The 26,828-nt window shown below is 39.1% G+C and overlaps 1 protein-coding gene across 1 annotated transcript in view; it reads right to left on the bottom strand.

Moving 5' to 3' along the window:
• The window catches only part of LOC124606868, a 231,354-nt gene that overhangs the window by 12,232 nt on the left and 192,294 nt on the right, over positions 1-26,828 (bottom strand). Inside the window, exons 10-12 of the mRNA XM_047138956.1 lie at positions 25,878-25,999; positions 25,693-25,792; positions 18,721-18,868 (exon numbers count right to left, since the gene is read on the bottom strand). Coding sequence (XP_046994912.1) covers positions 18,721-18,868; positions 25,693-25,792; positions 25,878-25,999 — 370 coding nt within the window. The remainder of the gene's footprint in view (positions 1-18,720; positions 18,869-25,692; positions 25,793-25,877; positions 26,000-26,828) is intronic.

Here is a 26,828-nt window from a genome sequence, read left to right as displayed (position 1 = left end):
ACCTCCCGAACACCTGACAGAGGGACCAATCAGCAATTTAGCAAGGTTGCAGCTCATATGTGCAAACCCTACCTGACATCCTGGGTCTGGAAGTTATGTGTTACACAGTCACCTGTCACATGTCAGAAGTGTGGGCCGGCCTTCAGGAGTGCACAGGGAGGAAGAAGAAAAAGAGGAACCTCAGACACTGAAGTGGAGGAATGAGATGAGAAGGGAAACAAAGAAAGGAAAAGGGAGTAAAAAACAATGGTGAGACTGTTAGAATGTCAGTGACAGACAATGCAGAACATTCCCAGTAACACCCCAGACATGTTCCCCAAGGGAGGGGAAAAAGAATAGCAAGAGGATAGAGATGCAACATCGAAGTGAAAAAATGCTGCAAAGGCTTGGGACCCGTGGTAGCCTAGCACAAACCTGCCAAAGAGTGGCAGGCCCCCTGGGGGAGGGGGGGTTAGAAGGAAGATGTTTACCCTTACTGGGCTTAGGTATGGGTATGACAGTGGCTTCGTGCCAGTGTTGGAAATATGCCCTCTCGTAGATGCAACTGTACATATGAATGAGGCAGTACTTGCTCGCAAGAGAAGCTAGCTTTTCTTTTGCTCTCCCAAAGAATGCAACAAAACTGTGCATGCAACTGTTTCTAATGAATGCAGTTTGCCTTTGTAGGATGGCGGTTAAAAACAGAGAGACCACATATCCACATGAAAATTGTGTCATGGCATGCCTCTGTCAACCAAAGGACTGGGACATGGCATGTTAATGATGATGTGCAAGGAATGTAATGTTCTACGGCAGTAAGGATAATGTTTGTAAGATATTCTACCTGGTCATCACAGCTGGGTAAATGTTGTTTGTTGAAGGTTGCCTGGGAGCAATAAACCCTCCAGTCAGCCTTAGAAAGCTGCCATTTGGGTGTGCACATAGGTGAGGCAGGAAGCAGCAAACAGATAGCACACGGGAAATGGTCACACGAGTATGTGACAGAGAATAGACCGCTCAAGATGATAGGCAAGCTGGGCAGTGCAGAAGCAGAGGTCCAACTGGGAATAGGTTTGCATGGAGGCTGAAAGGATCGTAGGTGCTCCTGTTTTAAGACAGATGAGGTTAAGTTGATTGAGAAGGTCAGCTAAGAGGGCACCTCTTGGAAAGATTCTGGGAGAACCACAAATGGGATGGTGCACATTATAGTCATTGAGTAGCAGAAATGGGTGAGAGATTTGCCCAAGAAGCTAGAGGAGGTCTGCCCTGGTGACATCAGATGACGGAGGGATGTTAATGGAACAAAGGGGAAAGGTCAAGAGAGGAAAGAAAATGCAGACTGCAACAGCTTGAAGCCAGGTAGTCATGGACATGGGCTGACTATGAATGTTATCCCAGATGAGCAACATGACTCCCCCCTCGAGGTGGAATGCTGTCCTTGGGGGGCAGGTCAAAGCTGACCAGGAAGAAATGCAAGCGCTGAAAGTGGTCATGAGGATGCAATTTTGTTTCCTGGAGGCAGAGAAAAAGTGTACACTGCAATTCCAAGAGCATCAGTAAGTCCTCTTCGTTGGGCCAAAAGCTGTGAACATTCCATGGAGGAGACACATGATGAGGAAAGGTGAGGAGGGAAAAAATGAAGCAGTGTCACCTTGGCAGCCGCTGAGTACTAGCCTTTGAAGATTCACTGCTACAGGATGCAGAGGCTAGAGAATCCTGCTTCATGAGATCTACAGAGGTGTCATTCTCCTGTCAGTCTGCAGAGTCCAGGGAAGAGAAATGGAGGTGCGCACCAGTGACATGGAAGTCAAGTGGGCAAGGGTATCACATGGTGACACCATCGAAGAGGATCTCCGAGTTGGCAAAGAAGAAGACCATTCGGTATTGTTTGATTTTTTGGAGCCTTTCCAGTTGGGAGAGGAAGACTCAGATGTTGGTTGGCTGGAGGGATGTATGAAGTCTTCATGGGAGTATTTGTTCTGTCCTTCCTGGCCTGCCAGTTGTGAAGCAGGTGACTTCATCCCGTAGGGAAAAGTTTGGTGGCTTATTGCACAGCTGGAGGATGAGGCAGAGATACTGCCATGACACTGGGCGATTTTACAACCATGGTAATGAATCTGGAGTCACATATCTGCACAGCCATGTCATTCGTGGAGTGAGATGTAGCAAAAAAAGTACTGTAAGTGCTGAATAGTGGAACACAGGGTTTCTGACTAGCCAACAACTTGTGACTGACCGGGTAAGGCAGTTATCTCTTTGCCCAGATCTCTTAGATGGCCCATTAATTGAGATACATGGGAAAATCCCAGGAGGTGGCACCATGGTTGCCATTGCAATTGATACAGCTGGGAGGAGGAGGAGGCGGGCAATCTCCCTCATGAGCAAACCTACCACAGGTTCCTCTTTGGCCAGGTGTCAACAGGACATTTGGGTTTGGTTGTAATGATGACACTAGTAGCAGTTTGAGTTTGGAGCATACAGTTGGACTGTGATAACTTCATAGCTTGCTTTGATCTTTAACAGAAGCACCATCTTTAACAGAAGCACCATTCTATCAAAAGTGCAAAAAAGAGTGCCTATGGGCAATCAGGATGCATCTACCTTTTTCCTCACCTGAAAGCAGTGACACCTTGACCAGAGGGGTAAGTTTTGATTTCTGCCTCGGTCACATCATGAAACTGTTTAGTGTAAGTAACACCATGGGAAGAGTTCAGCATTCGATTTGCCTTCACACGAACAGGATAGCGATGGATGAATGAAGCTGCAAGCAGTTGTTGTGCTTGAGAATCAGAAGTGGCTTCCGAAAGCAAAGTGCCATTGTATAAACAAGAGCAAGGATTTCACAGGATCAGCAATTGCATCAGTACCTATCTGGATAATAGACAGATTTACCATAGCAAATGACTGACTGACTGACTGACTTCAGTACATGAAACCATGAGGAACCATGGTGCAGCTGGGAGAGTGTTTGAATCATTAACCTCATTCCAGTTATGTTTAGAAGACACTGACTGTGAATGTGATGATTGCCTCATTGCAAGAAAATCCCCCATGATCACCAGAATCTTGGAAGGCATGTTCCTTCCAGCTGAGGGGGTGCACCCGCTTAAGGTGATTTTTCACATCTTGGGTCACACCTCCAGAATACCTGATGGAGGCAACAATTGGCAATTTGGGAAGGTAGCAGCTTAGGCAATCACCCCTCCCTGGGCCTGGCCTGTACCAAGGGTAGTTGCGAATCCTACCTGTCAACCCATTGCTGTTAATTACAGATTACTCAATCGCCAATTTTGCTTGAGATGAGTGGGCCAGCCTTCAGGAGCATACAGGTAGTTGGAAGACAAAGAGGGACCTCAAACAATGATGTGGGGGAAGGACAGGAGAAGGGGAATGAAGAAAGACTGTTCTGATACTGGCGATTGAAAATGCAGAACATATTTCTATAAACATCTGTGACGAAGCAAGCTGGGATCTCTCTACTTCCTTTCTTGTTTTGCCATCTGCCTCCTTAAATTCATTTTATTTTCATTTCTGTCTAATTACCATTAAAATACATGAGTATAATCTGATTTCCATGAAAGAGAAAGGTTGGCCCTCAGTCTTAAAGAATATAGCATCAGGTCTAGTTTTGTACTTAGTTCTGTGTATGTAATTTATTTCCTAATTTATTTTGACTATTCTTAGTTAATATCTTTTGTTATAGGGTGAAATCAGAAATTTTTTTCGTGACTTAAATTCTGTTGTTGACTTATAAACAAATATAGAATGTGTACTAATTATAAACATTTGGAAGAAGAACTATTAGGATTCTTAAAGTATTTATTTGGCTCTATTCGAAAACATATTAGCAAAGCCATCCCTTAATTAATTCCAAAATAATTACCAGGTTTGTCAAAGTATTTCTTGTATAACTATATCTGTTAATTTCATTATTTAAACAAAAACAATTTGTCCTAATGTTTGTGATAGAAGGAACTGTTAAAAAGGAGGAATTTTTTGATGTATTCAGTTAATCGAATGAGTTATGTTTTAACTGTAATTTTTGTAACTTAAGCACTGATCAATGTATGGTTTTAGTGCCTATTATTGTGAGGATATATATAAAGGCCTAGTTTTTGGTCTTGGGACAGTCAGTCCATGGCCAGTTTTCTGAGGGAAATTATGTATTGTTTGAAGTGGAATTAGTGTAACATAAATAGGCTGTGTGTTAAAGCAATGGCAGTGTCTGTTCAATTTATTTGAGCAATTGTGTCACATGTACATTATCATTCTGCAAGAACTGTGAACTGTGTGGTTAGGTACTTACTGCTCATAGATGTTCAAAAGCAAACTATTGTAGCAGTATGCTATTTTGCCTGAAAACTATTAATCAAGCTTAACAATTACCAATAGTGAACTGGCCATATAACTGTGTAATATTGGGGGGTTGTTAACAGTGAAAATAGAGAACTGTGAAATTTAACTGTGCAATTTTTGGTTACATTATTTACAGTAGTCAGTGTTTAACTTCCACCCCTATTTTTCAGTCAGTGTAACAATGTAGTACGTTGACACTGAGGACTATCAACAAAGAAATAAAGCAGGCGAATGTCACACATCACAGAGATATTCCCCAAGGGAGGGGAAAAAGAATAAGGAGAGGATAGACATGCAGCATGGAAGGGAGAAGATGCTGCACACACTGGGGTCTCGTGGTAGCCAAGCACAAACCCACCAAAGAGCAAAGTGTCCCCTGGGGGGACTCTCCCTATTTTGTACAAAAATTTGCAGCTACATTATTTTTCCCATAATTTTACCTTGTTGACTGGACTGCTTGTCTTGGATGGCAGTGCTGTGGTGCATGTTGTCTATGTTGCTTTTAGATCAGAGATTAGAGTGTCCTAGACAATATGGAGACAGACTGTCATAGGTGCAGCCTACAGGCTAGATGGCTGCAAACTGATTAGCTCCTCCACCAGAACAGTAGTAATATCTCCGTTGCTGTGCGGCAGCAATGACATAACCTGTCATTCTTTTCTTATCCATTCAGCTTGTCTTGTCACTTTGGTTGCAGCTGAAAGGGATCCCAGCTCAGATTTTCAGGAGTAGTGGTGGGAGTATCTTGCAAAGTCAGTGTACTGAATAGTTTTTCTCTATTTGACTTTTGCCTTCTTTCTCTGCTCTGCATGGTCAACAGGATGACAACATCCCTCTCTCATTAAGAACTCATTATGCTGCTTTAATACCTCAGAAACCCTGTATGTACAGTGCATGAATATCAGCTCCATTGTGCAGCTGTATTACAATCAATACCAAGTACCCTTCTCTGCTGGTATTCCACCCAGCTGTTGCTTCTTGACCCGCTTTTCTCTCTACCTGTGTTACCAGGGGAAGACTTCAGAATTTTGCTCTATCATGCAAATCCTGTCATTCCATGGTGTTTAGGTGTGCTTCCATCCATAGTTTCATCCAGGATCTGAAATATCTTATTACCTTGCCTCCTCTTCCCTCTCATATACTCCTCCAAGACTGTTTTTAAAGCCCATCCTTTTTTTAATGTGTGCCCATCCCAGTTTCTTTCCCTTCACTTTTTTGTTACATTCAATAATTGTCTTTGCTCTTCCACTTTTCTCATACTTCTTAATTTTTCACTCTGTGCATTCCACTTAGTGTTTCCATTCACCACCATAATCAGTCTTTTCCTAGAATCTTTGTCCATACCACAGCAGAAAATTGTCCTTTTTTAAAGGTTCCATTTTCACCATTGCTATGCTGGTTTTAATTTCTGTGCTATCCTTCCAGTTGGTTTCCACATGCTTCCTAGGCAGTTATAGCATTCACACATTCTAATATTTCTCCTTTCAGCATTACCTTTATCATTTTATTTACTCCTAGTGCCAATACTTTTTGTTTCTTTTGTTTTTCATTCTATAAATATCTCCTGTAGCTTCAGTCATATCCACTATCTCCTGTAATTCTTTTTCATCTGTGGCTAGAAGGACCATGTGATCTGAAGACCTCAAATACCATGTTGTTGTTGTTGTTGTTGTTGTTGTTGTCGTCGTCTTCAGTCCAGAGACCAGTTTGATGCTGCTCTCCATGCTACTCCATCCTGTGCAAGCTTCTTCATTTCCAAGTAACTAATTGTTGCGTACATAGTTCCACGTGGTCAGCGCGTACACAACTTTCCCACTAGAGCACGCCCTGCTAAGCACAACAGCGCAGATGCAGCGCTCATCTGTCTCCGCACTACGAGATGGCGCTGTCTTAGATGGACCAAATTCTGCTTCCGCCGATCCACGTATTAATATGTAACGCAGCCAATGATATTGCTGCTAACGTAGAACCTTTTCTCCTCATGGATCACACTCGCGCAGTGATACCTGAATGCACAAGGTATTATAACGAGTGAACAGACCTCCGATTAGTCAGTCTGCATTTGTCTGCACCAGTCTATAGTCAAGTTTCAGTCTGCGCCTAATAAGATTATCATATTCCTGTACATAGCCATGAAGAGAAATGTATGGACACTTTGTCAAGTATCAGAGATATGTGAGAATAAGATTAACGTACCAAGTCCTAAGGAACTTCAGATTGTCAATTGTAAACAGCATCCAGAATCAAGTTAAGTAAGGTTTATGATTGTTATTATTTTAATAAATGTGTGTGAAAATTAATCAAGTTCTGTTTAAAGTTGGTCACCGTCAATCTGCTACTCTAAGTGTGCAAGTGGCATTTCTATCGTCTGACCTAACGGCAGAAGATAAACACGCCACAATAAGACCACGAGACATATTGCTGACACTCGCCTAATTTGTTAGAGCGACAAGTCAAATAATCTGATGGTGTGTGTGCCGAAGGTCTTACAGTACGCACACCACACTAATGCAACTTACATCCTTCTGAATCTTCTTAGTGTATTCATCTCTTGGTCTCCCTCTATGATTTTTACCCTCCACACTGCCCTCCAATACTAAATTGGTAATCCATTGATGCCTCAGAACATATCCTACTAACGGACCCCTTCTTCCAGACAAGTTGTACCACAAATTACTCTTCTCACAAATTCTATTCAGTACCTCTTCATCAGTTACATGATATACACATCTAATCTTCAACATTCTTCTGCAGCACCACATTTCGATAGCTTCTTGTTTAAACTATTTATCGTCCATGTTGCACATCCATATACGGCTACACTGCATACAAATATTTTCAGAAAAGACTTCCTGACACTTAAACCTATACTCAATGTTAACAAATTTCTCTTCTTCAGAAACACTTTTCTTGCCATAGCCAGCGTGCATTTTATATCCTTCCTACTTTGACCATCATCAGTTATTTTGCTCCCCAAATATCAAAACTCATCTAAAACTAAAAGGGGAAACGGAAGGGAAACTGGCTCAAAAAAATCGGTTTTTAGATTTGTGTGTATTTGAAATGTCCACTGTTTTCTGCATAAAACAGTTTTGTTTCATATAAATATGACAATTTTTTTATGACTTATGATGGTTTTCCTGATGCCTGTGTGATCAAGTATTTAAATGGCATGCCTTCTTTTTTGCACCATACAGAGATAATGCACAGTTTTCTTTATTCCTTGTACGTTACTTCCTGCTTCTGTTGTGTAATTGTGTTAAGGTTTCGTACCTTGTATTTAATACCGATACTCATCATTCTGATCACATTTGTTATTGTTTCAAGTGCTGTTGGTGGTACTTGGCGAATTTTGTAGTGAAGTAAGTGTTGATTTATATTTTCTCTGGTTTCACATGTTTTCGTAAAAATGCTGCCGAAAAGGAAACTCTCACCTAAATTAAAATTCAGAGGAAATAAATACATAAAGGCAAATAAACTTAGCAGGCCAACGGAGCTAAGAATGTTAGACATAAAGATAATCAGCTTACCTGCAGTGTCTTTAAGGAGTTTCCTCCCTGTCAGCTTGTGGAGATGAACACTTGTTCGTAAATATTGTAATGAACCTTAGCATGCTCTTTGATTTCATTTCCAATAATACTGTGTGCAGACTTGGGAGAGAATCAGTGTCTTCGCAAAGGGACTCTGTCAAACCTGATGTTGAACTGTACAAAATGTGGTGCAGTTGCTACATCAGTAACATCAGGAATGCCTTCACTATTTCATTTCTCAAATCTACCCATTCTTCTTCTACTGTATTTCTCTCCTCTGTTCTCCATGCTCTCTCTGAAGCACTCTACAATCTCTGGGTCTTTCAGTTTATCCAAGTCCCATCTCCTTAATTTCACCCCTTTTTGCAGTTTCTTCAGTTTTAATTTACAGTTTATAACCAATAGAGTGTGGTCAAAATCCACATCTGCCCCTGGAAATGTCTTACAATTTAAAACGTGGTTCCTAAATCTCTTTCTTACCATTATATAATCTATCTGAAACCTTCCAGTACCTTCATGTATACAACCTTCTTTCATGATACTTAAACCAAGAGTTAGCTATGATTAAGTTACGCTCTGTGCAAAATTCTACCAGGCAGCTTCCTCTTTCACTTCTTAGCCCCATTCCATATTCACCTACTACTTTTCCTTCTCTTCCCTTTCCTACTATAGAATTCCAGTCCCCCATGACTATTAAATTTCATCTCCCTACACTATCTGAATAATTTCTTTTATCTCATCATACATTTCTTCAATCTCTTCCTCATCTGCAAAGCTAGTTTGGCATATAAACTTTTACTGTTGTGGCAGGTGTGGGCTTCGTGTCTACCTTGGCTAAAATATGCATTCACAATGCTGTTCATAGCAGCTTACCTGCACTCCTATTATTTTATTAATTATTAAACCTACTACTGCATTACCCTTATTTGATTTTGTATTTATAATCCTGTATTCACCTGAGCGGAAGTCTTGTTCCTCCTGCTACCAAACTTCACTAATTCCCAATGTGTCTTACTTTAACCTATCTACTTCCCTTTTTGAATTTTCTAACCCGCCTGCCCAATTATGGGTCCTGACATTCCATGTTCCGATATGTAGAATGCCAGTTTTGTTTCTCTTGATTACAACACCTTCCTCAGTAGTCCCTGCCCGGAGATCCAAATGGGGGACTATTTTACCTCTGGAATATTTTACCCAAGAGGACGGCATCATCATCTAACCATACAGTAAAGCTGCATGCCCTTGGGAAAAATTATGGCTGTAGTTTCCCTTGCTTTCAGCCTTTCACAGTAGCAGCACAGCAAAGCTGTTTTGGTTAATGTTACAAGGCCAGATCAGTCAGTTATCCAGACTGTTGCCCCTGCATGTTGACTGGGCTAAAGACTGTGGGGAGCTGTTGGTGCCACCATCGAGCGGACCTTTTGATGACCTAGTAAGTGGGTTCAGGAAGCAGACCATCATCCGGTACTGTGGGATACACTACTGCCATCACCCAACTCTGTTTCTGTAGTCAGACTTTAATGCTGCTGGCCTTTCTACTGTCAGGAGGCCACAGCCAGCACAACTACATACCCTTCATCACATTGTGTGTGGTGTGTGCCATCACTGCTCTGCTGCCAGCCTGTGAATCACAGCAACTGTTATCTTTGAATGATAAATGTTTACTTTGTTAATGATGTTCATTAGTGCATTTGGGTGCCAGACAAGCCATCTCTCACACAGCTGTTGCTAATCCACACCCAGTGGTGGTGGTGGTGGACATACCATCACCACCACCCAACATAGCATCTAGCTTAGGCATTACATCTGGCATCAGACGTAGTCCAGTCTGACACATTGGTATCCATTGTCTGAAGTCATCTGGTGTTGGCAGTGGTCCAGTTCCACGAGTTCAGGTGTATCGTAACTTGGCTACACACAAGATGCTATGCATGCAGGCAGTGTCAGCTGTATGTAGCACATGTACCCATTCCTTTGATAGATTTTGTTACAGCTAAGCCGTTGACTTCTTATTTTGGTAATTAAACAGAGGATGTTATGGATCTGAAGGCTACAGCAAAGTCAGGGAATTGGTCAGGTGAAGCACACTAAGTACAGCCAAGTTATGTTTGGTTGGTGAAACCAAATCACAGTTTATGTACCATGAGGGACAGACTAAGGCACAGACATTTGAGCAGTTTGAAAGAGGCTTTTATCAGCAGTACGGCAAATGAAACAGTGCAACATTTCCAGGGAACAACGTAATCATCTGTCACAAAAAGGGACCTATCAGTAGAAAAATTTTTGGACATAATTTTGAAAGTCAGTGCAAATACTTATGAATTAATGTAAAATGTGAAGGCAGATAAATACTATCACACTCAGTGCAGAATTGTTTCATTGCTAGTGTTACATTGATGCAAGGTTCACCTACCATGAAAGTTGGACTAAATAAACTGCAGGTGCAAGCACTAAACATTGATTCACATGATAAGGTGCCTAAAAGCGCAGGAAAGTTACTGTGTGTTAGTTCGGATACTGACCCTTAAGTGAAACGTTATGCATTGTGAGTCTGTTACAATGCAGTGATGAACTGCATGCATCACATTGCTTCTGAGTCAAATTGTGGTATCCATTAGGTAAGCAGATGGAGATAACTTGGTTCCATCAAATATAGGTAATTATGGTGTGGATGATGCAAATCTGCCAAAGGGGCTACTAATTGCCAGTTTGTATGTCCTGAATTAGGACTATCTCAACAGATTTGGGATCTGGGTGACAAAAAGCTGTTGACATATCTGCACTGCATGAGAAACTGAAACATTTAGTGGGGAAAGACAACTCTGCTAAGGAAACCCTGTTGTAAAGATCTGCAGATTTTTTTAATTCACAGGGATCGTTGCCAGCAGCACCAGTTATGCAGCATGGATTACCTAGAGTTTGTAGTGCTCCAGTGTACAGAAAGGTTACAGAAGCCCAAGACCCTTTCCACCAGTCATGGAAGACTTTAGTGACCAGCATTTGACTAATGGTATCATTAGCCATAGTGAAAGTTTACGGAGAGCAATTACTCTATCTGTCCCAAGGAAATAAGAAAGTGACACAATAAACATAGATTTGGTTGTGATTACAAATACTTGAACATAAGGACTATTACAGATGAAATCCTACACCAAATATAACAAAGACTCTGGAGAACTTGAGTCATGTAAATGCACCTTGCCAATGGATTTCAAAAGTGGTTATCATGAGTTAAAACTGGTTCCAGAAGATCATCTGAAGACCACCTTTGCTGTTCCTTGAAGCCATTATCAATACCCTCAGAGCCATTTGGTCTTAAAAATGCACTAACTATGTATCAAAGGCTACCAAATGCAGTGCTCAGGGGACAAATTGACACAGCGTGTGGTTTGTACCAATGACATTGTCACAATTCTGCTGGTTGCTAGACTTGTAAACTCAATATTGTGTTCTCGTCACAGATATGGATGAATGTATGGCTTGGAGTAACGCTTCATTCTGACAGATAGCATGCCTTCACTTTCAGCATAATAACCAGACAATGTGCTCACTAACACAAAAGTGCACACAATCAAGTTTTTGATTGGTTACCAAGCAAACAAATAAAAAAGGAAAGAAAGAAACACCGATGGCCTTGTAAGCTGAAAACCGGTTCACAATAAAAGTAATATTGTATAACAAAAGCAAACTGGTGCTTTTCATTTATTAAACACCGATAGCGTTAAAGTCATGGAACTCCATGGTGCAGCAAGGAGAAGGCATTTCACAGTGCTTCTGGTAGCCAGTGCATGAACCCTGACAAATCTGCCAAACAGTAAGCTGATCATCTGATATCTACTGTGGTTGTCACTTGATAGATGCCCAGAACACCATTCATGAATCATGCCACAAGTGTACCCATCATCCAGAATGCATTTGGTGTTGAGTCAGAATGGCAAAGGTTGCAGTGGGGGTTGCTTAGTGACAGGCAGATGTTTCATCTGGTTGTATGGAAGGTGCATGTGTGAACATCCTTTTCTGATGAATGCTTGCTTCTCTCTCTCAGTGGAGACTGTCCTCCTTGCCATTTATGAGGATTTCAAATGTTTTCTCACATTTGTTAATGGTGTGATGGGGACCAGCATAAGACAGTGTCACTGGCAATTTGACATCTCTTTGCAGCATTACATGCTTACAGTATTGTAACTCTTGATGCTCAAAGGGTTGTGGAGTAACTCTCAATGTTCAAACAGTTGCAGGATACCATGGCATGATGCTTGTTGCAGTCAGATCTGCATCATCCTTTCTCCGAGTTGGATGATAAATTCTGGTGTATTAGCATTATATATCGATAATGTGCACGGGTCAACGAACTCTCAGGGAAAGCCTATACTAACTCTGTTGGTGAGGTGTCCACCTATAGTTTGTACGTTGTTGCATAGGAAAAACAAAACCAATGGTAAGACGTCCATTGTGATTCATGGCATGCTAGTGCAGCTTTAAGTGATCAATTTTACTGGCAGGGTGGGAACTACTTGTTATGTGGTGCACTGCACCACAAAATTTACTCAGTTGGGCAAAGAAACTGGATACAAACTGCCATTCTCTGTCCATATTTATGTGGAGCGGACAACTGAAACCAGCTATCCAGTGCGACACAAATGCAGAGGCTAGTACTGCAACAGAATGTTAGTTACTGGAATGGCTTCTAGCCAGCATATGAAATGGACTATTACTGTCAGTAGGTAATGTTGTCATTCTGAAGGAGACAGTGGACCTATGAAATCAGTATGTACACGTGCGAATCTTGCTGTTGTGTCTGGAAAACTGCCTGCTGGCACATGAAAATGGTGAGATATCTTGCTGTGCGAACATTGTACACTTGTGTGTCCGTTTTCAACTGTTGTTTTGTATTCCAGGCCACACAAAATGCTAGCAATTAGTTTAATTTTACCTTCATGCTGGGGTGCCATAAGTTATGTAAGCTTTCAAAGACTTGCTTGCATAGTGCTGAAGGAATGAATGGATGAGCTTTACCACCGAAACCTCACAGTACAGCTTGGTGCTTGAGGCTAGAACATCAACAGGCTTAAACTGAAGATGAGAAGTAATGTCCCATAAAAAAATCATGAAGTCCCCAGTCAGAACCTTGCACTTGGGCTAACTGCATACAGCCAACTGTCTTCATGATAGTGTTCATCTGGGACAGGCAGTATGCCACTCCATTGTCAATTCTTGAAATATGACTTACATCAGTGATGAATTTTGCTAGGAATAGATGTTTGCCATTTTGCCAAAAGGGATCCATTAGGAGTATATATACTGTATAAATGAAGAAATAACTCACTTCCAACAGTGTACAATAACATTTAATGGACTCACACTGCCAACAACTTGCAATCATGTACACTCCATTGTTGCCAAGCTGGAGAGTGTTTGCATGGAAACACTGAGAGACGCTGCCAGACCTCAGCTACATACTGCTGCAGTGCGGCACTGATTGCCATTTGGCTAGTGTCTACTATGAGCATGAGGGGTGCTTCTAAAGCTGGATGCACAAGGAAGGCGGCATCTGCTATACTTTTCTTAGCTGCTTCGAACATGTTATTCATTGACTCTGTCCGCTGCACTGGCATGAGTTCTACCACAAGAGGTGGGTGACATCAATAAAAGTTAAGAACTTGCAAGAATCTTCGCAGTTCTTCAGCAGTTTCCAGTTGTGGAATATTCAAAATTTCTTTGACTTTCGTCAGCAATGGCAATCACCCAGCTGATAATATGAGTTGACCTGAAAAGGTAATCTCTGCCTGGACAAAACCACACGTTGGGGTGTTCAACACTACTCCATATTTATCCAGGCACTTAAATACCTCAGTCAGGTGCTGTTTGTGTTCTTCTAGGGCTAAAAAAATGATCATCATCAAGATATGCAAAACAATACTACTAGCCTTGCAAAACTGAATCTACAAATCTTTGCCTTGTCTGGGAAACATTTCTCAATTTGAACATAAAAAACCAGGCTTTCAAATAGGCCAAACAGCATTATAATAACTGTTTTCAAAATGTCTCTTTCAGCTCCAAAAATCTGTGTGTATGTCTTTCCACAATCTAGTATGCTAAACACATTTTTACCACATAATTCATAATAATAATAATAATAATAATAATAATAATAATAATAATAATAATTACAGTTAAAAGGAAGTCACGCTTGATCAAGGTCCGCGTCACTTTCCATTTTTAACCAGACATAACGTCTGAGAAAGGAAAGAAATAATAATAATAATCTGTCAACACAGGAACAGGGAAGTGATCTGTTATTGGCCTAGCTTTCAGGATACAGTAATCACCACATGGCCACATGTACTGTTCTACTTTGGTATGACATGTAGGGGTGACAGCCAAGGTTTGCCAGATGGGCAAGTGATGCCTTCCTTCAACAAAGTATTAAATTCTGCCTTGGCAATTGTGTATTGATTGGGGGGCAGGGGGGAGGCAAGACATCTGGGTCTTCATGAAGTTTGTACACCTGAGGTAGTGTTGATACAACAAACAGCATTGTGACATACTTTTTGTGATACCAGGAAACTGTTCTAGGAGTGTGGTGTACCCATCTCCCAATGAGTGGATCAGTTTGGAGTCATATATGGTTATGCTACAGTGGAATACATCAGCAGATAGTCTGATAATTGCATATACTAGATGAGCTTTGGAAGTGTCCAGCAGTAGGTGATAATGTGCTAAAAGATGGCTCTAATTATCAGTTTGGTTACATCTGCTGTGGTGAAATTCCATGCAAGGCACATCATAGCCCCCATGTTCCACTCAATATGCAGCGTGCCATATGTTGTGATCGTTGAATCATAAGTCACACATAGACAAAACAAGATGGCTGGTCGGTATTCATGTAAATGGGTCTGTGGCAAAATACCTAGGTCGGAACCTTTGTCCACCTAAAAACATGCATATTGTCTAGCAGTTTGTGATGAAATGGCATAGGGACAATGACTGACTATATGGAGTGATTATTTCTGTGTGTCTTTTACAACTGAGGAAGCTGCATGGGGTGGTACAATTGTGTGCCTTGTCTCCAAAATTCTTATTGTACCAATATAGGTCTACCTGGGCTGAGTAATTGGCTGTTGAGAAGTTCACTTTGGAACAACTTCTTGATCTTATGCTCCTATCATCTAGTGTTCTGGCTGGAGAGGAGTTCTTATTCCACTTGTGTTGCAATCGAGGTGCTATTACATGCTTTCATAGCTCCTGGGCAGAAGGTCAGTATCATTGCGTCCTGAATCCGGCTCACCAGGTCTGCTACAGTGTCAAGTTACATGTCTGTTTGTGATGCAGAGAATGGCCTTCACAGCACTGGTAGATGGCTGCTCCACCATGTTCACGGTAATGCACAGGCAACATGCACACATCAACCTTGCTTCTTAAATAAAGGAAATACTGGGTCTGATTGACACCCTGCAAGAGAACCTGCTGCACTTGTTCCTCCTGTGAAGCACACTCACTTTGAATTAATTTGGCCTTCAGCTTCATGTACGAGTCCGTTTCTGGGGGTGAAGTTATGACGTCTTGAGCCTTGGCTTCATAATGGTGGTCCAACTGACTAACCACCAATGTGAATTTACTGGAATCGGTGGTACCTCTGGTGCAGAGGAAATTTGACTCCACCTGAGTAAGTCATAGCGTTGGGTTGCGTGGCCAAAAAAAAATCCTTGATATTGCTGGTGTGCCCATCATTTCACTAATTTCTGTTTCTTGAAGGTGCACTGCAACACTTCTGTGTTGCAGGTTTATTTTGTCTAGTTTCTGTTATGTTGGGGTCATCACAGTTGCAAGTCTGCTGGTTGTTATACTTGAGAACTTGATATTGTGATCTAGTCATGGTGAGAATCAGATACAAACAAATGGCATAACAGTTTATTCTGATAGATATCATGTGTTCACATTCAATTTAATAACCAGAAAATGTGTGTACTCACTAACATAAAAGCATATGCAGACAAGTTTTTGTTTGGTAACCAAGTGAATGGACAAACTAGGAAATCAGAAATGACTGACAATATTAAAGTTGCAGAAATCTGTACTAAAGCAAGGAAAAAGAGATTTTACAGAAGTCCTTGCAGCCAGTGTGTTAACCATGTTAACCTCTACCAAACATTCAGCTTATCATCTGAAGTCTGTCGTGTCTGTCACTTGTCATCGCTACATCATCATGATTGTATTTTCAAAAAATATGAAAGGTGAGGCTGATTGGGCAGGAGTGTGTCAGATCTGATCCACATTTGATATCAGCAGTCTGTGATTTTGTGTCACCACATACAACAAAGGATCTTCAGTAATTTCTCAGACTTGGCAATTATTATAGGAAATTTGTTAAGGAATTTACTGAGCCATTGAGTTGGTTGTTTAAAAAAGTGAAATTTTAATTGCCAACTGACTGTGAAGCGCCACTTCAGGACTTGAAGCAGGCTTTAAAGTTGGGTATTGGTGTTTCCAGCTATTCTAGGCATGGTGAGTAAAATGTCAAAGAATGGACCTCATTTCAAGGCATGATTTTAGGAAATTGTAGTCTTGATGAAGTAGCTGCTTAATACATTCAAGAATAGGGTGGTACTGACTGACAAGAGGTGTAGTCCTAAGCTGTTTTTTGGAGATATCACCAGTACAAAGACTTTATGTGATGGCCCAGGAAATCTGATTTTGAACGAGGCTGGTGGGATAATTACATCCAGTGAACACCGAGGTGGTGCATACTGTAAATAGTCAGTATCTGAACAAATACATTTGTTCAAAGTCCAAGACTGTATGGGAGGGAATGTTTACCAGGGAGCTGATGGCAACTGTCAAATGTAAGTACTCCTGTTTGTAGGTTTAATATGAACAGAAGTGTGTAGTTGACCCTCAGTGAGGATGATGTAGATGTCACAAAAGTGGCATGTGATTAAGAATAGGACCATGTGAAATTTAATGGTTAGAACATATTTAGAGATTCCAAAAATTTTAACTTGTCAGCCTCACCATGATTCCATATGGCAAAGACGTCATCAATGTATCTAAACCAAACCAGGGGGCTTATGGATCCCGAGAAATCACCTCACATGCAATCCAAGACAAGGTTGCAATAGAAAGGAGCCATGCTTGTTCCTGTGGCTATACCCCAGACCTATTTGTATGTATGCCTCTCAAAGGTAAAGTAATTTTTTATAAGTACAAAATTGTAAAATGAGTGGGAAGGATGTCAAATGTTCAGAACCAGGTGGGTGTTAGTTGAGGTGGTAATGTTCAGCAGCGGACAGACCATATACTTGGAAAACATTGGTATAAGGTGAGATGGCATCAGTAGTGACAAGCAAGGTGTATGATGGGAGTGGGACAGGTACAGGTTTCAGACAATCTGAGGAATGATTTGTGCGTAGCCTGTCCTTTACAGAATTAACTAAGAATTGATCACTCCATCATTATCCTGTAGAAATGTCAGAAAGCTGGCATAGATCCTCCCTTACATACTCCCATCTCTCAAGAACCAGAATAATAGACTTATATCCACCAGGAGTATACCACCAATGAAATGTGACACTATTAACTTACCCATTTGGTTTAAACACTGAGATTCTTGACCATTAAAAAGCTGTTTATCAGAAATTGAAAAATGTGTTTCAATAAATGTGAAGGAACTGAAAACTACGTGCTGCAGCATAGTGTATGTTCTTTAATGAAAGTCATTCCAACCCATTACTACCAGGAGAGTGGTCCAACACAGCTGATTATAAGACCACTGAAAGTGAATAGCCAGAGCTGATAGTTATAAATTCCATTCCCACAGCAAGACAGTAGCCATAAATTTTTTATAAAGTGACATGAATAACATTCACTAGCCAGTAAGAACCAAATGGCTCCTTATTGCATAAATCTTTACTGATTCCAGACTGAATGTGGGAGCTGCAGTCTGGCATACAATTTCAATATAAGACCAACCAGGAAACTGGCATATTGTGGGCAATTTTTGTATTAAATGAACTATCCAGAAACCCTAAAAGCTTCACTTCTGCCAGAACTTCTCTCATAATTTTCTAATTTTCCAGGTGTGAGACCAGATGCTGAGCAAATAGTTTAAATCTTTTAGGGAGTTTCAAAAAGGCACACAGGGAAAGATTCATTTGGGAAACTGTCCCCGATAGTCTGTGGCTGAAACTTTTATCCAAAATCCACTTTCTTTCAGGAGCACTGATACATCCAGTTGTGCGAGTGTGTTTGTGTCAAGTTTGGCAAGTGCGTATGTGTACTTGCTGATTGCTGATGTGGAATTGTTACAAAGTGTGGAGAGAGAGAGAGAGAGAGAGAGAGAGAGAGAGAGAGAGAGAGAGAGAGAGAGAGAGAGAGAGAGAGAGCTGAGCCTGGATGTATCAGTCAGTAAATGCATTACTCATGAAAGAAAGGTCTGCATTTGAACACTGGTCTGCCACACATTTGTACTCTACCATTAACATTAGTGTTCAGACACATTATGTAATTTACCTAAATATAAGCCTAAACAGTGACATACACTACTTCATGATGCCCTAAAAGCTTTTCAATTTTCCATTAAGATCCTGTCACTGAGTAGGGGGGAAAATTTTTATTTCATTTCTTGTCTAATTACGAATACCTACTGAAGTACCTATATGAATAAATTTTTTCTGTGTAGTGATATTTGCCAAATGAGTGAATGAATGAAATGTAAAAAAAATTGCCACTACAGGTACCTAACTTCTCAGAAATGCAAGAGAGTGCTACTTGTGTGTCAAATTTTTAAATTCTTCAATTAATCTCACAAAATGAAATTTTAGCCTACTGTTAAATAAGAACACAACTTTTATACTACCTGTAATTGTAACTTTTGGACTGGAAGGTGAAGCATATGAAATGCCATACAAGTCTTGAAGCGATGCTTGCTGAACAGTTTCCCTTAATGCTGTAGGTGACCAAGTACATTGGTTGTACATTGTACTAAAATGTGATTGCCTTCGGATCTGTATATCACAAAGCAACATTTTCTAGTTATTAGCTACAGAGTATGTAAGCATAGAACTTTTTATAAAGTGTTATTAAGTTTGTGACTATAGCATACATAATTACACCACTATTGGATATTATAAACTGATCATTCTGAGGAGTATTCCCGATCAGCTTAAATTAATTAACTATGTATGAAAGGGAAAGAATGATTATTCTAATAATTATAGACCATTATCTTTAATACCAAACTTCTAAAAAAAATTAGCTATGATCACACTCAACAGACTAACTGCTACATGCAAAGGCATAACTTAATAACTCCAGTACAGCATGAATACCAGAAAAGGAAATCAACAGAAACAGCAAATTAATCATTAATGGAATTTACTGTAAAGATCTAGGTCTACAGCATTGTTGTATCTGGAGACTTTCTTGACTTATCCAAGGCATTTGACACAGCTATGTAGTCCTAATAAAGAAACTAGAGAATACTGGTATCTGTGGACATGCAGCAGGCTAGATAACATTGTATCTGATTAACAGAAGGTATTATGTAGGCATTACCAACTTATACATATCAAAAGCTAGAAGCATGACATATGCTGTACTTCAAGGATCTGTAATAAGACCTATCCTGTTAAATTTACTTGTATATAATGCACAAAAATGTGATAATGAAAATAAAATATAGTATGCAGATAATATGACTGTACTAATGCATTTCCAGCAATTTTGAAGCAATTGAGAAAAATGCTTTCGTATCAGTCAATAACACAGGAAGTTGGCTCACAGAAAATGGGCTAATTAATAATCTGAAAAAAACTATGTACATGGTTTTCAATAACAATCAAAAAGAAGAAAACATGAATGTTTTTAGATTGAAAAGACTGGAAGATGTAGCTTCAATTAAACTTTGAGTTATAACAATTGAAAATGAGCTAAATTGGAAACAGCAGATAAATAATGTTTCAAATAAGCTAAGCTCAGTGATTTTCCTAACAAAACAGCAGGCTAAGACTGCATATCAAGACCTTTTATACACCATAATGGATTTTTTGAGCTATATATGCAATACGGAATCACAGTATGCATGAACCATACCATCACAGGAATAAACAGAATATTCATATTGCAGAAGAAAGCAATTTTAATTATATTCAAAAAGAAGCAAGAATAATCTTGTAGAAATTGTTTCAGATATGTTAACATTTTGACATTCCTATTGTTGCATATATTCAAGACCATTGTGCCTGCATTATTAAATCTCGCATAACTGGAGACCAATGACGCTGTTTATACCTATAGCACAAGGAACAGAAAACAATTGCCATACATCTTACATACACTAATGATATTTGAGAAAGGAGCCAAATACACTGTCAAGTTAATACAAGCATTTCCAAGAGAATTATAAAACTGCAAAACGGAGAAGACTTCCCTGTAACTCTAAAAAGGTTTTAAATAGAAGAAGAATTCTGTAGTGTAGCTGAGTACATGAGCAGTCAGTCATAAAAATTTTACTTTACGAGTGATAAATTTTATATCACACATTAAGAGAAACTAGCCTTAGAAATTAAACTAGAATTAGAACCACTCACACAAAGATAATATTGTGTCACAAAATTGTATTTTTTTAAACTCTGATGCTGTAAATCAAATATATTGTAAATCATTGGGGGTTATGTAAAATTGTGTATATACTGCACAATGTGGTGATGATGATAATGTTTGGTTTGTGGGACACTCAACTGTGTGGTCATCAGTGCCCATACAATATCCCAATTTTTACGCAGTATAATTTGTATACAGTCCAATCAATCCACTGTCACAAATGATGATTTATTATTATTATTATTATTATTATTATTATTATTGTCTTTCCTTTCTCAGACCTTAGGTCTGGTTCGGAATGAAAGTGACGCGGACCTTGATCAAGCGTCACTTCCGGTATATGCTACATTGCGTTTAGGAACTTTCGGGTAATTGAACATGTATCAATAATTACGGATTTCTGAAGTTGTATATATAAGTTTGGATGTAGCTGTATTGCATTGATGTACTGGTGGATATTGCGTGGTATGACTCCTGTAGTTGAAAGTATAATTGGTATAATGTCAACTTTATCCTGATGCCACATATCCTTGACTTCCTCAGCCAGTTGGATGTATTTTTCAATTTTTTCTCCTGTTTTCTTCTGTATATTTGCTGTATTGGGTATGGATATTTCAATTAGTTGTGTTAATTTCTTCTTTTTATTGGTGAGTATGATGTCAGGTTTGTTATGTGGTGTTGTTTTATCTGTTATAATGGTTCTGTTCCAGTATAATTTGTATTCATCATTCTCCAGTACATTTTGTGGTGTATACTTGTATGTAGGAACGTGTTGTTTTAAAAGTTTATGTTGTAAGGCAAGCTGTTGATGTATTATTTTTGCGACGTTGTCATGTCTTCTGGGGTATTCTGTATTTGCTAGTATTGTACATCCGCTTGTGATGTGATCTACTGTTTCTATTTGTTGTTTGCAAAGTCTGCATTTATCTGTTGTGGTATTGGAATCTTTAATAATATGCTTGCTGTAATATCTGGTGTTTATTGTTTGATCCTGTATTGCAATCATGAATCCTTCTGTCTCACTGTATATATTGCCTCTTCTTAGCCATGTGTTGGATGCGTCTTGATCGATGTGTGGCTGTGTTAGATGATACGGGTGCTTGCCATGTAGTGTTTTCTTTTTCCAATTTACTTTCTTTGTATCTGTTGATGTTATGTGATCTAAAGGGTTGTAGAGGTGGTTATGAAATTGTAGTGGTGTAGCCGATGTATTTATGTGGGTGATTGCTTTGTGTATTTTGCTAGTTTCTGCTCGTTCTAGAAAGAATTTTCTTAAATTGTATACCTGTCCATAATGTAGGTTTTTTATGTCGATAAATCCCCTTCCTCCTTCCTTTCTGCTTAATGTGAATCTTTCTGTTGCTGAATGTATGTGATGTATTCTATATTTGTGGCATTGTGATCGTGTAAGTGTATTGAGTGCTTCTAGGTCTGTGTTACTCCATTTCACTACTCCAAATGAGTAGGTCAATATTGGTATAGCATAGGTATTTATAGCTTTTGTCTTGTTTCTTGCTGTCAATTCTGTTTTCAGTATTTTTGTTAGTCTTTGTCTATATTTTTCTTTTAGCTCTTCCTTAATATTTCTATCATCTATTCCTATTTTTTGTCTGTATCCTAGATATTTATAGGCATCTGTTTTTTCCATCGCTTCTATGCAGTCGCTGTGGTTATCCAATATGTAATCTTCTTGTTTAGTGTGTTTTCCCTTGACTATGCTATTTTTCTTACATTTGTCTGTTCCAAAAGCCATATTTATATCATTGCTAAATACTTCTGTTATCTTTAGTAATTGGTTGAGTTGTTGATTTGTTGCTGCCAGTAGTTTTAGATCATCCATGTATAGCAAATGTGTGATTTTGTGTGGGTATGTTCCAGTAATATTGTAACCATAATTTGTATTATTTAGCATGTTGGATAGTGGGTTCAGAGCAAGGCAGAACCAGAAATGACTTAATGAATCTCCTTGGTATATTCCACGCTTAATCTGTATTGGCTGTGATGTGATATTATTTGAATTTGTTTGGATATTGAGTGTAGTTTTCCAGTTTTTCATTACTATGTTTAGGAACTGTATCAATTTAGGATCTACTTTATATATTTCCAATATTTGTAGTAGCCATGAGTGGGGTACACTATCAAAAGCTTTTTGGTAATCGATGTATGCGTAGTGTAGCGACCTTTGTTTAGTTTTAGCTTGATATGTCACCTCTGCATCTATTATCAGTTGCTCTTTACATCCTCGTGCTCCTTTGCAACAGCCTTTTTGTTCTTCATTTATAATTTTGTTCTGTGTTGTATGTGTCACTAGTTTCTGTTTAATGACTGAAGTTAATATTTTGTATATTGTTGGTAGGCATGTTATGGGGCGATATTTAGATGGGTTCGCTGTGTCTGCTTGATCTTTAGGTTTCAGATAAGTTATTCCATGTGTAAGTGTATCAGGGAATGTGTATGGGTCTGCAATGTAACTGTTAAATAATTTAGTTAGATATGAATGTGTTGCGGTGCTTCTTTAACCAGAAATTTGCTATTTTATCATTTCCAGGGGCTTTCCAATTGTGATTAGAATTAATTGCTTGGGTGACTTCATGTTGCAAAATTGTCACTTCAGGCATTTGTGGTATCATCTTGTATGTGTCTGTTTCTGCTTGTATCCACCGTGCATGCCTGTTATGTTGTACCGGGTTTGACCATATGTTGCTCCAGAAGTGTTCCATGTCTGTTATGTTTGGTGGATTGTTTATTTCAATGTGTGTGTTATCTATTGTCTGGTAAAATTTCTTTTGGTTTGTGTTGAATGTTTGGTTTTGTTTCCTTCTATTTTCACTTTTTTTGTATCTTCTGAGTCGTTTGGCGAATGCTTGTAATTTCTGCTTCTTTTCGTCTAATTGCTCTGTCGCTTCTTGTTGTGAGATTTTACCTAACCTTTTTCGTTTTTTTTCCGAGATTTCATTTCTTATAAATTGTGTTAGCTGTCCGATGTCTTTTCTCAGTTTTTCTATTTTGATCTGTAGCCTGTGTTGCCATGCTGGTTTTGTGGGTTTCTTCTGTGTGTTGGTTGGTTCTGATCTCTGCCTAGTGTGTATATTTAGTGTAGTGAGTGCTCCTATATATACCAGTAGTTGTAACTCTTCCATAGTTGTGTTTTCATTTATTTTGTTGTGTATGATTGTGTTGATAGTTTTTATTGTTGTTTCGACTTGTGGGTTATTTGGTGGTCTATGCAAGAATGGTCTAATGTCTGTATTTGTGTCTTTGTATTCTATATATGTTAGCTGAAATTTTTCTTCTATATCTAATATCTGTGTCACTTTGTGTTCTATTTGTGCTTGTTCTGGTGGCTGCCTTAAGATTTTGTTTTCCTCTGATTGTTTAATTGGTGCGTGTTGTTCTTTGTTTGTTTGCTCTGGGATGTTTGAGTCCATTACTGTATTTTCTTCTTCTTCTGATTGCACATTATTTTGTTCCAGTATTTGTTGTACTTGTTGTTTGATGTTATCTAATTCTGACTGGGGTATCCTGTTATTTTTTATTATTACACGGATCTGATCAGCTAGTCGTTGTTCTGTTAAAAATTTTAATTCTGGGTATCTGGTAATAAATGTTGTGTATACTTGTGATCTGTATCCAGTTGTGTTGGTTCCTAGGTTTGTTGCTTGGTAATAACAGAACATTAGGTGTCGATTAACTTCATCTGACCATCTCATCCTCTGTCTTTGTTTTCCTTCTAGGTTGGTTGCAGGAAGCATATCCTGCAAAACACCTCTATTTGGATTTAAATCATTTTCCAGTTGGTTATCAGTGTCGTTACCATTGTGGGCGGGCATAGGGTTCAAGCGTCATCCCCGACCATGACGGCGCTTGTCCGAGGCTTCATTAGTTCTGTCCTGAACCAACTAATCACACTAAAAGGGGGGTTAGCCCTATTATTGGTTTGTTCTTTTCGTCGCCTTTTACGAGTGGCAGAACATACCGGAGGCCTATTCTTTTCCCGGGCCTCCATGGGATTTATTATTATTATTATTATTATTATTATTATTATTATGAAATGATGGGGACAACACAAACACCCAGTCCCTGGGTAGTGAAAGTCCCCAACCCGGCCAGGGATCAAACCCGGGACCCCATGATCCAGAGGCAGCAATGATAACTGTACAAGCTCTTATATGTATTTATGGTGTAAGCTACTATATGTACACAAGGTGTTTCAAAATGAATATCAAAGTTTTAAGTCTTTGTAGCATTTCTTAGATAAGGAACACATCAAATGAAAGAGTTCCTCAAACATTTTTCTTACACATGTTCAATGTGAGCACCATTCTTCACAAAGCAAACATCAAGTCAATAGGTAAGTTCTTCCCAAACTAATGTAACTGTTGCAACAACTGCTTCAATCTTGTTCTTAAGTTGGGCAGATCAGTCGGTAGAGGAAGCAAGTGATCCTTTGTGAACTTCAAAAGGTAAAAATCACATGGCATCAAATCAGGTGAATGTCGAAGCCATTTGGAATAAGCTCTATCATCTGGGCCTCTGCGGCCAATGCAACATTCAGATATGGTATTTAACCAATCATATACTCATCCAGTGAGGCAGTGTTCCCTCCTGCTGCCAAATTAATTTCTGTGGTTCAACTTTACCCATTAGAGGGAAGACCCACAGTTCTAGTGCATCACGATAAGAAACACCACTTAGAATTGCATCAGAGTAAAAGGAAAGCCCATAAAATTTCCCTCAGGATATGGCACAAAAAAATAGGGGAGACTTGTTGCAACTGAACCATTTTGTGCCATTTGCTGGCAACTAGATATACACACTGTGTGTGCTCACATTTGCACTTAGGTGAAATGTCAGTTCATCACTGAAGATGACATTGTGAAACACGAAAAGATTTCTGTTCACTAGTCGCATCTTTGCTACTGGTACTTTGTGATGGCAGATGTATGAAAAGCGTATGCATGCAGGTATACAAACAAAACTGAGTTGCTATTTCATTTGATGTATTATTTATAATTTAAACTGAATGTAGTAAATGATATAAAGCCTTAAAACCCCCAATACTCTTTTGAAATACCTGGTATACTGTCTTGATTGCAAGCATAATGCCAAGTCCTACATTAGAAGTACATAGGTGTACAAACGGTAATTTATGGAACCAATAAAAATATATCAACCACCACCAAGTTTCACACATAAATTATTTTGAAACAATATTTTTTTTACTTACATCTGCACCCCTGTGAAACAGATTTAAACCTGCAAGTGCTCGGAGGTCAGTGGAAGTTCTTCTATGACCTCCAGAAACCTTAGCAATATCATTTACCAACCTGCAAGATGTCAGAGAGAATCAACATACTCAGCAATATGAAATCTAATGACTACTTTCAACAAAGCATTTTGTTAAGGACTAACTTCCTGCCTAGGGCTTTTGCTTCATCACCATAGTTTGTCCTGTCATACTCTTGTGCTAACTTCACATCATGAGTCCAGAACTTCCTTTGGGCTGCAGAGGTACTTGGTGCAACTGCCTTCAACTACATAAGAAAGAAAATACATCTTTAATTTGTACAAGATAAATTGTTTTGAGTAATACAGATGTGGCAATTAAGTACACTCTTTAATTTTATACGTAATAACTGGAACTGAGGACTTTTTCTTAGCTGAAACGCACCTCTCAGAAATGGGAGAGCACAATGACTGGGACAGAGCAGATGGGAAAGATGAGCAGCCAAACTATGAAAATTTGAAGTTTGGAAATAGGGAGAAGGATAAAATGACATACACTGAAAGATAGTACAGAAAGAGATGTAAGTGATGAACAAAAAATGCGGCACACTATGCAATTGAAAGTGATTTGTATTCCATTTTACTTTTGAGTTTATTCATTTTCTTTATACATTTAACTTGCAACATTTTCTTTTTTCTCTCCTTTTCCCACTACCATATCTTGGCACGTTAGAGCATTTCCTGTCTTTCCATAATTAATTTTGATGGTTATTTACCACTTCTCAGTTTGTCTCACACTCATTATTTTGTGAGTCCCCTTTTCTGCTTTAAAGGTATCGTATCTAGTGACTTGGCACTTAACAATAAGCACATATTGCAATTTTTTAAGCAGTCTACTGCCTGTTGGATGTGACAACCTATTACACACTCTGTTACTTTCAATATCAAGTGGTCACTATCTAGTTAGCACTTTATGAACTAGAATCTCATGAGAAACATTAGCACTATGATGTACATGATTCCGTTAAGTAATTCAATACACATGTAGACAACATTACTGCAGAGATTTCAGCTTACAATTCTCAATACATTTATTGAACTGATGAAATCAAAATATGTTTTCAACACTGGGTGTCC

Source organism: Schistocerca americana, chromosome 3, assembly GCF_021461395.2.
Source record: "Schistocerca americana isolate TAMUIC-IGC-003095 chromosome 3, iqSchAmer2.1, whole genome shotgun sequence".
NCBI lineage: Eukaryota > Metazoa > Arthropoda > Insecta > Orthoptera > Acrididae > Schistocerca > Schistocerca americana.
This window is presented reverse-complemented; position numbering and strand designations above follow the sequence as displayed.